The 14,800-nt window shown below is 40.6% G+C and overlaps 1 protein-coding gene across 2 annotated transcripts; it reads left to right on the top strand.

Moving 5' to 3' along the window:
* Positions 1-1,042: 1,042 nt before the first annotated feature.
* si:dkey-178e17.3 (somatomedin-B and thrombospondin type-1 domain-containing protein) lies at positions 1,043-14,205 on the top strand. 2 transcript variants are annotated; one of them, XM_063896354.1, is made up of 5 exons: positions 1,043-1,504; positions 9,713-9,895; positions 10,317-10,407; positions 12,284-12,442; positions 12,733-14,205. In XM_063896354.1, exons 1-5 carry the CDS (start codon positions 1,150-1,152, stop codon positions 12,836-12,838), a joined length of 894 nt encoding a protein of 297 aa, XP_063752424.1. In that variant the 5' UTR covers positions 1,043-1,149; the 3' UTR covers positions 12,839-14,205. The 2 variants fall into 2 exon arrangements, with proteins under 2 accessions (XP_063752424.1, XP_063752423.1); XM_063896353.1 differs by having other exon boundaries at positions 9,710-9,895.
* Positions 14,206-14,800: the final 595 nt, after the last annotated feature.

The raw sequence follows: 14,800 nt of genomic DNA, 5'->3' as shown, positions 1-14,800 counted from the left end.
TTAAAATTAGGTTTGGGACCCCATGTAGGTTTGGCCCCCCAATATAGCCTATGTGCTGTGTAATTTAGATTGGTGTCTCTCTGCAGCTGGAGGAGAGACAAGTGCGCCTTTGGGAGTAAGGGACTGTCTACAAAGTTCAACAGCGAAAAGACAAGCTACACAAATATTCAATAATTTCCCTGTCATACAGTCAAGTGCCAATACCATCTCTTAACACATTAATGTTCTCCTATTGGTCATACTACAACATTCTTTTTTCTTTTCGGCATTGCATTTTGTAGATGATCCCTGGCAATTGTCTCTCCTTTGGCTGCAGAAAGAAATCAATGAATGTTGACCAGCTAGGAGGAAGGCGCTTGTTTGAATGAATATTAGATTGCAGCTTGTTGTCTACCTTCCTACGGTTTATATAAGACTTAGTTTGAGTTTAACAAATATCTGTTTATGTGTTATTGATCTGTCAAGTTCAAAACTGTCAATAACTTTCTAACTTTACCAAACTGCTCAAAGGGGGCGTGTCACTTTCCGCAGCACCTCTTGGCTGAATCTTATTATTTATCTTTACGTTTATTTTATTTTATAATTTAATATAAAGTAGTTGCACCGCTGTCCGTGGTGCTGAATGGGCTATTCTGATTTGTTAAAGTGAAACTGATGTAAACGTTGTTGAGGCTCCACTTACAGATACTTCACTCACTTGTTAGGTTATTAATATTTTGAGTTCCTTTCAAATCATTTTAAAAACTTCAATATTTTTGATTGGTTTTTGCATCTCAGCAGCAAACATTTTAGCAGCAGAAATACAATATGCTTTAATATAATAATACGAAAGACAAGCTGTTGTTATTATGTAGAGCAAATAATTATGCAACCAAGTGAGAGAGAGAGAGAGAGAGAGAGAGAGAGAGAGTGAGAGAGAGAGTGCGTGTGTGTGTGTGTGTGCGCGCGCGCGCGCGCGCGCGCGTGTGAGTTAGAGTTGGAGGCTGGTACTGTACGCCTTTCCTAATAACCAACAGTATCTGCAAGGGGCGGTGTCTGACAGACTGATAGAGGAGCTGGTGCCAAAAGCCTCCACTTCTACGCATCAGTTGTTTGTGTGGTGGTGTCAATGCTTAGTTTACCTTGGATTGGGATTTTAGATAGAAATTTATGACCAGCGACTTTATAACGTTAATCAGTTTTGAAAGTATATCTAAAGTGAAGCATACCCCAGCGGAGTGTGGGTGTGAGTGTGGAGCCAGAAAAGTTTCCGTCATGGGAGCACATAGATGGAGATCAGCGCGTCTTCGGTTTGTCGTCTGTGGATATTTAGCGTTTTTCTTCGGGGAACTTCTTCCACGGGCTGAGGCGGGCTGCAGGGAGAGGGAGAGCCCAAACTGCTGTACCGGCCGGAACAACGAATGTTTTGAGTACAGCAAGAGAAAAACAGTGTGCTACTGTGATACCTACTGTCAGAAAACCGGGGACTGCTGCGAGGACTATCAGCGCGTGTGCCAAATATCTGGTGAGTTGCCTATTCTATCCTGCACTACCAAATTTTACCTGAAATGCATTGATGCTTGGAAGGATCCTATGCTCAAAGTTATTGGTAAATTAACACCTATCCTGTACAGATTGTGACCACAGTGACGCCTGTTGTGCATTGTTGTCGCGTTTGAGCCAGAGATGGCTGGCATTGGGGTGACATGGAGACAGTGAGACATACAACACATAGATGTCTGGTTGGGCATTTGTGGGGTGGTATCTCCTGTCTTTATGGAGCATTTTTCAACAGCATGTTGTTAGTATTGTTTTTTTAAGTTTGTAGGGTTGACATTTGACCCTAAAATCCAGTCCATTAAAAGGTTTCAAAGTGGAGTGGATGATCATAAAAAAGTCCCAAATTATCATATAGTTTCCACCTTATCACAAATTGCAATACACTGCAATGTGAATCATCAAATCAAGTTTAGTTATTGACAGAATCTTTAAAATGTGAGTGTGTAACTTCTTCCCTCATCATCCTGGCTGCTGCAATATATGGACAATAAGGAAATGGGAAATGACTGCCAAAGAAGGTCAGGATTACAGTAGAGCTGTCTCTGAGATGTGACAGAGAGAAAAACACTCCAACTTGTAACTGAGCTCTTACAGTATGTTAAAACAGCTCAAGAGGAGTGATCATTATGTTTATCAAGAGTGTGACCCTCGTCTTAAGTGCACACTAACAAGCACCTGCTGGGCCAAGCCTGCGAGTCAAAGAGCACTTTAATGCTGCAGAGATCCCTCTATTTAGGCATGTTCAGTGTGCACATGGTGAGCCTTTGTTTGAGTGATGTATCTGTGCTTTGATGGGAACAGCCTCCCGCGTCAAAACTTGAGCCAATCACTTAAAGGTGTGTACTTTTATGGAAGTTGTAATATACACTGCCCGGCCAAAAAAAAGGTCCCAAGCCTGTGGGGGGCAGTGCTATTATCTGGGGTTGCTGCAGTTGGTCTGGTCTACGTTCAGCAACGTTATTTGCCCAAAGAATGAGGTCAGCTGACTACCTGAATATACTGAAGGACCAGGTTATTCCATCAATGGATTTTTTCTTCCCTGATAGCAAGGGCATGTTCCAAGGTGACAATGCCAGGATGCATCGGGCTCAAATTGTAAAAGAGTGGTTCAGGGAGCATGAGACATCATTTTCACACATGGATTGGCCACCACAGAATCAAGACCTGAACCCGATTGAGATCTTTGGGATGTGCTGGAGAAGACTTTGCGCAGTGGTCCGAATCTCCCGTCTTCAATACAAGATCTTGGCAAAAAATGCATGCAAGACAGAAATAAATGTTGTGACATTGCAGAAGCTTGTGGAAACGATGCCACAGCGAATGCGTGCCGTAATCAAAGCTAAAGGCGGTCCAACGAATATTAGAGTGTGTGACCTTTTTTTGGGCCGGGCAGTGTATGTATTAGACTGTTTGCAAGGATAGCTGAACCATCTGTGAATCCCTCTTTAACCGCAGAAGGGTATACTACTGCACTTAGTTCAGTTAGTTAAAAGTCACATACAGCATATGATTTGCTTTTTATTTTATTTTTTTAATGTCCATTACAATATATACTAACAATAATTCATTGGTGCTTAAATGCATTTTTCAACAAGGTTTATTCACTGTAGAATACCTTCTTCCAGTATCCAAGAATACACTCTACAAGGCTGCGAACAGCAGAGGTGTTTCAACTGGCAACAACTACTTACTACACATATGAAGAAATATTACCGGCCCAGATCACCATTTGTGTTTTTATCCACCAATCAGTCAAAGTTGCATAAAGAAACAGCCATTATCACAGCAGCCAGCTGAGCAGTTTCCATGCAGCACTTGATCTTTCCCATCTGTCTGCCAAGCAGAGAGCACCTCAGGTCAGCTTTGACTCATCACTGTTCAACAGCAGCTGGTCCTTCGCAGATCAGCTAACGGCTGCCATGCGCATCGGTCAGAGGAGGATTTTTTAATCACATAGATGCTCGTGTGTTGCTCTGACAGGTCAATGATGATGTAACACAGTACAGCAGAAAATGATACAGCAGTGTGATGCAGGTGTTACAGGTTAGACGATGTTTCCTAGATGAATGTGGTGACTGTAGAGAATATCTGTAAATCAACTGACAAGACTTAATCATCTACAGATTGGAAACATGTATTCATACAATTATGTATTGTAAAAACTTGGAAAGTGTGTTGTTTTTACAGTCTATACATTTTCAATCAGAACAAGAAAATAATGTCAACTTATACATGACCTACAAAGGCTGAATGGATAAGTGAGCACTGAGTGGTGCTGTGAACATCACCTCAAATTCTTCTCTCGGCAACCTGAGCAACTCACCAGTATAAACACAACATGCATCATGTGGGTTGGCTCATTTCCATCAGAGCGCCCTCACCCACTTTACACACCTTATCTGATCCTGATCCTTCAGCTCTGCAACGCATCAAGGAGTCTGTCTGTGTACTGTCTGTCACAGTCTGTAATTTAGTCATGTCAGCTGGAGCTGAGCAAAGAGCTTTGAGTGGGTGACATCAGAGGAGATACAGAAAAAGCTGGCAGACTGCTTGCACCACTTGGTCAAAAACACTTAAAACTCTGTACAGTTTACATGTTTTGCTCTAGAGATGTTAGTTGAATGAAGTATTTATTTATAATGAAAATAATGTTCTTGTGAACTGTGAGGTATTAACTTAAAACAAGAGAGTGGTGAAAAAACAAAATCCTCCCTACCACACATATAGTAACGCATCTTGGAGGGATGGGCCATCAGTTTCTGGGCCCATTTTAATTTAAACTTGCAACTACAAGGTCTTTTTGCATCAGACGTTTAGTGCAGGACAATTACTGGTGTGTTCTTGGGGGTTTTATCATGTTGTAAAACTGGAAAGATTTTGTGGCTCTGCACCACCACTTATGTTGGTTACAAGTGTTCCTTCCTTCAAAAACACTAACAACAGTAAAAATGGTTACTTCTCTTCGGCAATAGTAAGCATCAATCTTTGGTGTCGATACTTTTCAACATTCTGTACTGGTAAAAAGAGGCTTTGAACATGCACTTTAATTGTTGCTCCTTCAGCGAGGCTTTTAAGAGATGTAAGAGTTGTCTTCTGAGTACCTTTTAGTTATTTCCTTTTCAATACTACAGTAAGTCTGTAATTGCTCATTCCTCATCCTGGTCTCTAGAGATTAAACTGTCCCACAGGAGGATCGAAGGAGCAGCTCAACTCCTCTCTTTCTGTGGTGTCTGGTAGTTCTCACTTCAGCAGGAAGACCCTGCCTCAGATACACCAGAGGTTGCTCATTATTCAGCTGTCTCTCCTACAGGGAACGGTATGCTGTCATGCCATGATGTTTGCTTCTTTCCACCTACGTTCACTCCCTCCTTTTCTTCCTTGCTCCCACTACATTCTCTCTTTAGCCTCTATTAGTTGAGAATGTTTCTATCCAGCTTGGATGAAAAGAGTCAGCTGTTGTAGTGTTTGGGACAGACAGTGTACCGCCCAGTTTCTCCCATACCTGCACCACGATAGATGCTCCAGGTTGTTATTTTTGATTTTGATGCCCTTTGTCTGGCCTCTTCATGACAAGAAAACACTAATATCTTATTTTATGTATTTTCATCATAAAGTGTGTTAACAGTTTTCATAGGAACTGTTTCTTCAACAAAAGGTTTTTACATTTGATTGACATTCAACAATTATTTCATTCTGTGGCGGAAAGAAATCTGCCTCAAGAGCTGATTAAATTGGACCAAACTTTTATTCATGGCAAGATAGTGCTAGTAATTAATGAGAAAACGCTTTCCTATAAGCCTCAGTGATCCAACCTTTACAGGACAAATGCCTTATTTATATACAAATAGATTTATAGCATGCTAGCTGCATGGTTGTATGTTCTGTAAAAGAAAGTTGGTCTGTCAGCTGGCCACCACTTTGATCCAGACTGATTATACTGTATACTAATAGATGGATTGCAATGACATTCGTGGTCCACAAAGGATGAATCCTACTGACTTTTGGGATCCCCTGATTTTTCTTCTTGTGCCACTTTGAGGATTTTGTGGCGGACTATGGATTAGTAGGACATTTGTTTCACACATGTAGGCTATCCCTCTTATGAATTGCTTGTGATCCAATAACCTCTCCTCTCGCTCTATCATGTCATCCACATCTGCATTTAACTGGCAAATATAAGCATTCTAACATGCTTGCTTTAAAAAGAAAGCATGGTAAAAACATGGAATTAGCATTAGCATGTTAAAATTGTTATACTATATGGCATTAGCATTTAGTTTGTGCTAACGGAAAACCTCACAGGGACACTAGAATGACTGTACCCTTTTAGTTATGTTTTTTATATTGAAGCTTAGTGAACTGGCTACACATGTTGCCACAACTGTGAGGTAAAGTTAACTTGATGATGAATCTTTCACTGACAAGAACACATTTTCTGTTTCATCTCATGTTTTGCGTCACTATGCTTTGTTGTTAGGAAGTCGAGTCATGATTAAGAATTATTATTTCTTATGTGTTTTACCATGTCTTCAGTTATTACAATTCGGCTATAATAAAAAGTTTGAAGGCCTTGAAATGCAAACACTTCTCAGGTCCTGTGATTTTATCAGAAAATCTGTATCAGCTGTGTTTGTAATGAACCCTTTTTAATTAGTCACTTTGCTTGGCACCTCTTCTCGAGGTGTCTACAGGAAACATTCATGTAACCTGTGATTAGGGCTCAGTCCTGTGTCTTTCTCTCCTTTTATCAGGCCTCTCCCTTTGTGTTGCTGAACATTATAAGTCTGGTCTGATGGGACCACAGCCCAGCTCTCTACATGGGAGGGGGGTTGGCTGTGAAGGTTTGGAGGTGCAGTGGTCCGTTAGAGCAGCTGGACATCTGGGTCTAATCAGAGAGTAGATGGAGGAAGAAAAGAGGGGGTGGGAGAGTGAAGAAGAGGACCAAAACAAGGAGACAGATGGGGAGAAAGAACAAGGGAGAGTGTGGGACAGAGTGATAAAGGGAGAGAAAGATAAAGCAAATTGGGCGGGCACGGCTGATAAGTCTTTTGTTATGAAACCCTAAAAGGGAAGCAGCATTTAGGGAGAGCGAAAGTGAGAGTGAAAGAATGCCAATATGCCATTATCTCACTGTAACAAGTGTGAATGGAGATTGGCTGACAAGTGAGGAGATAAAAGTGCTGAGGTTGGCTACACATTCAGTTGTTTGATTCATTTAAAAGCATTTGTCTGAAGCTCTGCCAACAACCAGGAAAGAATGCCATACTCCCAACAACTCAAAATTCTGAACCCATTTTAAAGTATCTCAAAACATTTTTGAATTGTAGCTGTAACTAAAGCTTTAATGTCCTGAACATTCATTTGAGGAGACTTTGTGCAGCTCTGTATAGATCCACAAAAGGTTTATACAACTTCCTTCTCATATGCATCCCCCAAACCTGTAACATACTTTGTTGTGTAGAAGTTACCCTTTAAGTTATATGTTATCGTTGTTGTTGTTATTATTGTCTGTTGAATCAGAAGATTTAATTAATTAGGTTGAATAACGAAAACATAATTTTTTATTTTTGGCCTTCAGGTTTAGATGTATTTTATAGCTCGTGTCAGTTTTTCAGTGTTTTAAAAGGTCCCTTTAACATTAACTGTCTGTTTCAAAAGAAGACAATACAGATCTAAGTGGCACATAAAATACTTAGATCTGTTTGATTATAGAAGCCTCTTTGAGTGGAAACAAAAACTGAAGAGAGCTTGAAACCAATTTGTAAAATACTAGCTGATGGAAAAGACAAAAGTGGAACATGCTGACAACGAGTGCCATTTGTTTCCTGTATTGGAGTCAGAGGTCAGAGGTGCTGGCATGCTTTCTAACTGGGACTTTCTCGTCAACAATGGGGACAGGGGACAGCGGTGGCAGTAAGCTCTGTGGGTCAGGCTGTGTCAGACTGTCAGCAGGGTTATCATGTGGGTGGTGGGACTGTCACTCTGGTGGTACTAGAAACAGAGTGGGGGACCACCACAGTTTGGTAATTGCCTTCTGACCTCTTGTGGCTTGGGGCCAACAGGCTGGGACTTCCAGACAGGGCCTTACTCCTGTTAGTGTGTATGTGAGTGTGTGTGTGTCGCTGTCCATCAGTGGGGTAGATCTTTTTCCCCTCGGGTGGCGGGAACTCGCTGACGTGATAGGTTTCATTGCACACCCTTTGGCAAAAAAGACCTCAACTGCTCCTTGTTTTTCCCAACATCAGAAAGAAAAACATCAACATGAAAACTGCCCCTGAGAGCATCAAAGGATGTAGAAGAGGAAAGGAAAGGAGTAAGGATAAGAGGAGGTGGAGGGGGCAAGTGTAGGAAGCTGATGGTGTTGGTGTGATTTGATCACGCCCTTTAGTGTTCTTTCAAGAAAGTCCCCTGTACAAGTCTACATGGTGTAATGTGTATGTCTGTGTGTTTTAGGGAGATGATTGAGGCTGGAACAGATCCAAGTGGGTGGGTTTATCTGACAGAAATTGTTTTCGATGTGTGTGTGTGTGTGTGTGTGTGTGTGTGTGTGTGTGTGTGTGTGTGTGTGTGTGTGTGTGTGTGTGTGTGTGTGTGTGTGTGTGTGTGTCTGTGTCTGTGTCTGTGTGTGTGTGTGTGTGTGTGTGATGATCTGGGAAAGGCGAGTGTCAGGTGGGCAGCACTAATGTGCAGGAATGCAGAGATTCCACAGTGGCTTTGTGGATCGACTGTGTCACTGAGACAGCCGCCCCCCCCTCCGAAACCCCAACAGGACCATGGGAATAAACTGCACAGGCGGCACCTTGAAAGCTCTCTCTCGGTCTTTCTACTGTTCACACACACACACACACACACACACACACACACACACACACACACACACACACACACACACACACACACACACACACACACACACACACACACACACACACACACACATACTTATCCACTTGCAGCATTGTACTGTGGGTTGAGTGTGTGTGTTATAAAGACAGAATGAGGTAGATTAGATGGAGGGAAGATTAAATTCAGTTATGGTATATTTATCCTCTCTCTGCCTATAATTTAATCAAGAAAATCTGAGAGCTTCAAGTTGTGTGCACCTGCTTTGATTAAACTATTAATGCCGGCAATAGAAGGAAAAAAAACAGACTCACATCATTATTCGATATTTCTTTATTCACACTTGTACATCTATTTTATGTTATTCCCTTGGTTTGACTATAAAGAAAATATGTGAATTGGTAGGATGAGTTTATTAAAAAAAACACGCCCCAACATCATGCTTTGTGAATGAAATGGTGTGCACCTATATGTTTGCATTTATTAATTTGTGTGTTTGTTTGATTGCCCCTTTGCTTATTTGTCTTTCTGTTTATGGGGTGGGCACTTCCTTCTTAACAAGGCTGTTAAATGTCTGCCGCTTTAAAATCTCTGAGTTGACCAAAGCTTGATTACTGCTGGAGACTCTTTGCTTTGATCAGAGCAGCCATCTTACTAACACAGCTTCCTCTTAGCCTGATGTAATTGGCTAAATCAGCCTACTGAACGGGAAGCCTGATTGCTGCTACTGCTGTGTTTATGTGGTCTGCAGTTTGTGTGTGTGTGTGTGTGTGTGTGTGTGTGTGTGTGTGTGTGTGTGTGTGTGTGTGTGTGTGTGTGTGTGTGTGTGTGTGTGTGTGTGTGTGTGTGTGTGTATGTTTAAGCGTGTAGTAGAGGGAAACCAAAGAAAACAGGATGCATAATTAACTCCTTATTTCAATGGCACCACACTTGCGACCTGGGTCACAGACTTCCTGTGTCTGGTGTTCAGCTGATCTGACATTAGTTGATAGTAAAATTAGGGGAAAGTCTACTCTACCTCTGGGGTTAAGACCAAATATTTTTTCAGAATAGTTGACAGCTGGAGAGAGTGCCAAACAACCTTAAAAAAAACCCTCCAACTATGTTGATAACGATTTGATCATTTATCTTAAAAATGACATTAAAGGCGTTTTTTATGCTTCTCTTATGTATATAGATGTTTCCTGATTGTATCTGTTTTATACGATTTAAAACTGAATATGCTTGGACTCTATGCTACTTCTTTATATTACTTATTCTTATTTAATGACTTCCCTTAATCTTCGGACCTTGTTTAGCTGATCTCTCTGTCCCTCTGCTTCCCTAGCAGCCATTGACTGTGTGGTGGGATCTTGGGGTCCGTGGTCATCATGCACAGCTCCGTGTGGAGTAGGCAGCACAGAGAGGAGTCGCCTAGTGTCTGTTCCCCCGAGAAACGGAGGCACGCCCTGTCCTGATCTGAAACAGCGTAGAGGATGCTTTGGAAACAATGCCATTTGCAGCACTGCAAAAGGTAAGTACGTGAGCTTTTCTACGTGCCCCAATGCTTGTGTATATATATGATGCACGCACTTCTGCTCCGACTTCTGTTAAGTATTTATCTGGTGTTTCAGTATTCTCTCGGGTACCTCTTGTTAACGCTTTTACTGTAAATAACAGGCCTTATTTCCAGCTGTACTTTTTCATCTGCCTCAGTTATGCTCCCGCTGTTGAATCACCTCCTAAACACTTTTTCCAAGTACATTTTCAAAACACTTTGAGTCATTTGATATAGTGATTTTGAGTCTTGGTATGAGCTCTAACAGAAAATAAAATGTAAGATGTGTTTATACTTACATTGACTTTTCTGTAAATTATTGAAAAAGATTATCTTCAGATTTGTACTTTTTTTCCTTTTGCATTTCTACCTTTTTGTCCCCACACCTGACCTACAGAGGTGGCAAAGATCCTGCCTGATTCTTTTAAGAGGAACTTCAAGGACCCTTGGAGACGACCACACATGCTGATGAAGGAGGAGAAGGCCAGGTAGGGCCTCTATTATCAGACTTCAGCAAACACACAGACTGCTCAAGACTGACCCACGCTGTTTTGTCTGTAGTGCTGGCTTTCATGGGCAAAGAGAGGGTAATTACAGCCCAATTACTTAGCGCATTGCTTTACATATATATTTTTCGATAGACAAATTGAAATCTCACAGTAACTGAAGAGTTACAATGCTCCATTTCTTGAACTTATATGCTTTTATTTGGAATGTAGCTGCTCAATATGTTGTTAGTATATATTTACAAGCATAGCTTTAACTAATGACTACATTTAAACAACAATATGCTCTGTTTTTGTGCCAGGAATCATTTTATATAAGAAAAGTATTTTGTTGGAACCTCTTTTGTTTGATTTCCAAGCCTCAAAGTTGGCTATTAACCTTTCTGAAGCAGCTGGAATTTATTTTAGGTCCATATCAGTTTTTTCTCAGTTTTGACTGAGTTCCAAAGGTCATTCTGAAATCAACTTGTGCTCACAAAGATTAGAGAATAAAGATCAAGTCCAAGGTTGACATAGCAGAGCCTTGAAATTGCTTTGACTGTTTAGAATTACCGCAATCATGAATATTTGCCTCATGAGCTGACCTTCTCTGATAAGGCAACCATAATCCATATAAGCGGCAAACCCTCACTGTATGGATGTCATCTTTGATCTGAGCTGATTGCAGATGTTGTCAGAGCAGGAAAAAAAATCAGAAATCAGGAAATAAAACAATTGCTTGTTCCCTGATGGCCTGCAGCCTTTAACACTGATTAAAATGAATATTGGATACTTTTGTTTTGACTGAAATACAGAGCATAAGGGGATTGGAAGCACATTACTCAATTGTGAACCATCCAGTATGGACAACACTGAGTTAAAGGGATTTCACACAGACATCTGGTGCCCAATAGGTCCCGTGCTGTTGTCATGGACATTGACCCCGGGAAGAGGGGTTAAAATGATTCGAAATGATGGTCTATATTTGTCTTTGAAACTTTAGTAAGTAGCTGGGAGATTAGCTGAATGAGTAATATTTCATAATAATGGGTAGGTTAAAAATGTTCAGGATTCTGTAATGGAGATCTGACTCTAAACTCGTAGAGGCTTAAGAGTTGTCACTTTTCTCTACTTTCTGTTCCTTATATTCTACCCTTTTTATTTACATTTCCTCATTTACCTTTGATATGCAAGCAGGGACACTCCAAATGAGAAGAAGATTAAAAAATAATTAAAATATATGTTGATAAAAAGAAAATGTTATAGTTGGCCAAAGTCTGGAAGAGTCACTGATAAAAAACTTCCGCTCTATATTTTATTCAACAAACCTTCGCACTGGGGATGATGTGTCCCAGATGACTGAATCAGAGACAAAATAAATAGTGCAGATGTTCTGCTCACCAGAGGACACAGTGAACAGAAAAACAAGACTTTATTATTATTTCCAGTACAGACTGAGCTGTGTTGATATTAGGATACTGCAAGTCACCGTGACATTTTGCTGTTTTTGAGGCCGTGTTGGATTGCTTTTTACTCTTAAACTGACTCAACGGGAAGAAGAGAGTTTAAACTGTTAATATTGGTTTGTGTCTCTGTGCCTTCATCTGTTTTCCATTTTCGTGTTTTGATCTTGATGGTGCAGAAGTATATGTGAGTTAATGATAACAATCCGAAGTCCATTCCAAGAACATTAGATGTTGAACTCTTGGTTAAAGTGTTGAGAAATAACGCCCTGCTTAGTTCTCTCTCTAAAGCCAGAAATGTGTAATTTGACCATGTAACACCTCTTTTCTTTTCTAAATATTAATATCATATGTTTGTGAAATTGGATCAATTATTTTTGACACTTTCTGTCCCTCACTTTACTCTGTGCTTGCAGTTACTGTGTGTACCTGCGGGTGAAGCAGGCCAGTGTGGCGTGTAAACTCAAACTATGGAGCGCTCAGCTGGTGAGAGAGAGGTTGATGTGTGCCGAGTGTCAGAGTGATGCTATGTCAAAGTCAAACCGCTGCGGAGGCGACGGCTTAGAAAGCACCAGGTAAACCAAACAATGAAAATACATTTTAAAAGAACATTCATGCATCACACCATCAATGCCTATAAAGGTGCTTTGGTCATTTGGGGAATGGCTTCAGAAAACTAAAAATAGAAAAGTGTATTTTCCCTTGTTAGCAAGTGAAAAGCCAGATAAACAAGGCACTGAAACACTAATGAATCTGTGTAAACCTATGCATACATGTTCACCCTTGAATTTATAATGAAAAATAAAATAAATAGTATTTTATTCCATGCCTGATTCATTTTCATTCACATTCATTTTCTTCCTAGAACGTTCTGGGCAGCGGCTTCAGTCCCGGGCTGTCATGGTTCCTGGGTGCGGGAGTCGTCTTCTGAGGGCTGCCGGTGTCCTCCCTACTCTGTGCTCTTCGTGTGAGCCCACATGTAGTCACCATATAACCGTATGCAGGGACCAAAATTCCCTCCGCAGCCCTGCCTGGCAAGGCAAGACCGCTCCGATCCAGATTACTGGATGGGTAACTCAAGGAGATCAGCAGCATCCTGCCACTTTTTCCTTTCACCTAATACTCTGTACTGTATACGCGTACTCTGTACTCTATACACATACTCTGTACTGTATACGCGTACTCTGTACTGCATTTACCAAGCACGCATTCTTACGTTCTTACTTAAGATATTACAGCCACATTGTTTCCTTCAAATCACAAAATCTATATGCCTTTTTACCTCTCGATCTTTGCTATCTACCTCCATCAATGCAAGTGCATTTGTTAATGCATAATGTATAAATATATAAATATATTATTTTGCTTTATACATTTTCTACTTTTGATTGTATATGTGTTATGTATATGCGTCTTTATAGCTACACTTATTAGAATCAAACAGTTAAAACACTAAACAGCAGTTGCTGCACCCAGTTTAAGCCCCAGCCAGGGTCCCTAAATCACCTGCAGGCTGAAAATGTGTAAAACTGGCTCATCCAAATTGTATCCAATGCTAGAATCCTTAAGTCAATATATCTGTGTCTTACAGTTTTGTCCCTCTTATTATTTCCTTTAAACAAAAACATTTACTCCAGCAAGCCAGTTGAATATCAGGTTTTGATTCTCAGGTGCTGAGATTTATGTCTTTGTCTCCCATTAAGCCACCTTTCTCCTACCCGCCGCCATCTGATGGTCAGATGTGTTGGTAGTTTTAAAGATCTTTTTAGTTTTAGTTTTAAAAACTCATGGCGGAAACCAGTTCCATCTGTTTATACCTAATATTGTTGGAGAGGAAAAAGAGCCATTTAAGATAATTTCACTGTGGTTCTCTCTGCCCTCTGTGTCTAAGACAGAAACAAATAGCTTCTGAACTCTGTTTTCTCTCGCTCCTTGCCCTGCTCAGTAATCTTACATCACAAGGGAGTTTTTTTAATTATCAACGTGTCATCCGATATAACTACAGTATCGCATATAGCCATGTTACTCCCATTTTATTCATTAGCAGAATCTTCTCTCTGCACTGCTTTTTCTTCTCTGCCCTTAAATGACCTTATTTAAAAAAAGGGGTCAGTCAGCTGGCTCAGTACACCTTCTGTATCACTTCTGCTTTCAGAAGAGAATATATTTATCCCACTAAAAGGTTTTTGTCTCTGGAAAGCTGTCTCTTTCTCTCTTTCCCCAATGCCTGTGTCTGTGTTTGTGTGTTTATTTATTATAAAACAAGTGATGATGTTATAGTGCAGCACAACATACTCTGTACACTGTCCATTAGTGAAAATAAACTACTATACCTTAATTTTTTCCCTCTCTTGTCATAATTTCAGATGTTGGTTGGTTGGTCATTACATCATTGCATTTAGAAGTTACACAGACACCCACTAGCATTTCTGACCTCTCTTCTCTGCAATTACCATTATGAGCCAGGCCCCGCTAAGTATATCCCTCAGTTTGACCAGTGTATACAAGCAGAAGTTCACAGTTAAAAGAAGAGCGCTGTTGAAAATACGTAACCTAATGCAAACATGTAGCAATCAACATATTTAGTTGAATTCCTGGCAGTTTTTTCCCTGTGGTGTAAGCGATAAGACGAAAAGCAAAATGACAGCTAATGTATATAATCATGTATTTGCGGCACATTCTCCTGCAATTGCGGTTTGTTTATGTGAAGTGAGTGTCAGAGATGATGTGTGGACAGGCCAAACCCTGCACAACTTACATAATCTGGAAGTACATCTGTAACTTTTTTGTTTTTACAGAAGCTCTAGAGACAGAATACCAAGTTTGTATCCTCCCAAATGTGATATATGGGCAAGCTAACTGAATAAGGAGGAGGGGAAGTCTAAACCTTGACTCTGATCCTGAACATTGTTTATAAGGCTATTGCTCCCTGT

The sequence above is a fragment of the Eleginops maclovinus genome, chromosome 12, assembly GCF_036324505.1.
Source record: "Eleginops maclovinus isolate JMC-PN-2008 ecotype Puerto Natales chromosome 12, JC_Emac_rtc_rv5, whole genome shotgun sequence".
Classification (NCBI taxonomy): Eukaryota; Metazoa; Chordata; class Actinopteri; order Perciformes; family Eleginopidae; genus Eleginops; species Eleginops maclovinus.
The sequence above is the reverse complement of the archived record's forward strand: the minus strand, read 5'-3'. Positions and strand labels throughout refer to the sequence as shown.

Coding starts and splice junctions, on each gene's coding strand:
- si:dkey-178e17.3 (XM_063896353.1), top strand. CDS start 1,150: ATGACCAGCGACTTTATAACGTTAATCAGTTTTGAAAGTATATCTAAA. Junction 1,505..9,709: donor GCGCGTGTGCCAAATATCTG/GTGAGTTGCCTA, acceptor CTGCTTCCCTAG/CAGCCATTGACTGTGTGGTG. Junction 12,443..12,732: donor GACGGCTTAGAAAGCACCAG/GTAAACCAAACA, acceptor TTTTCTTCCTAG/AACGTTCTGGGCAGCGGCTT.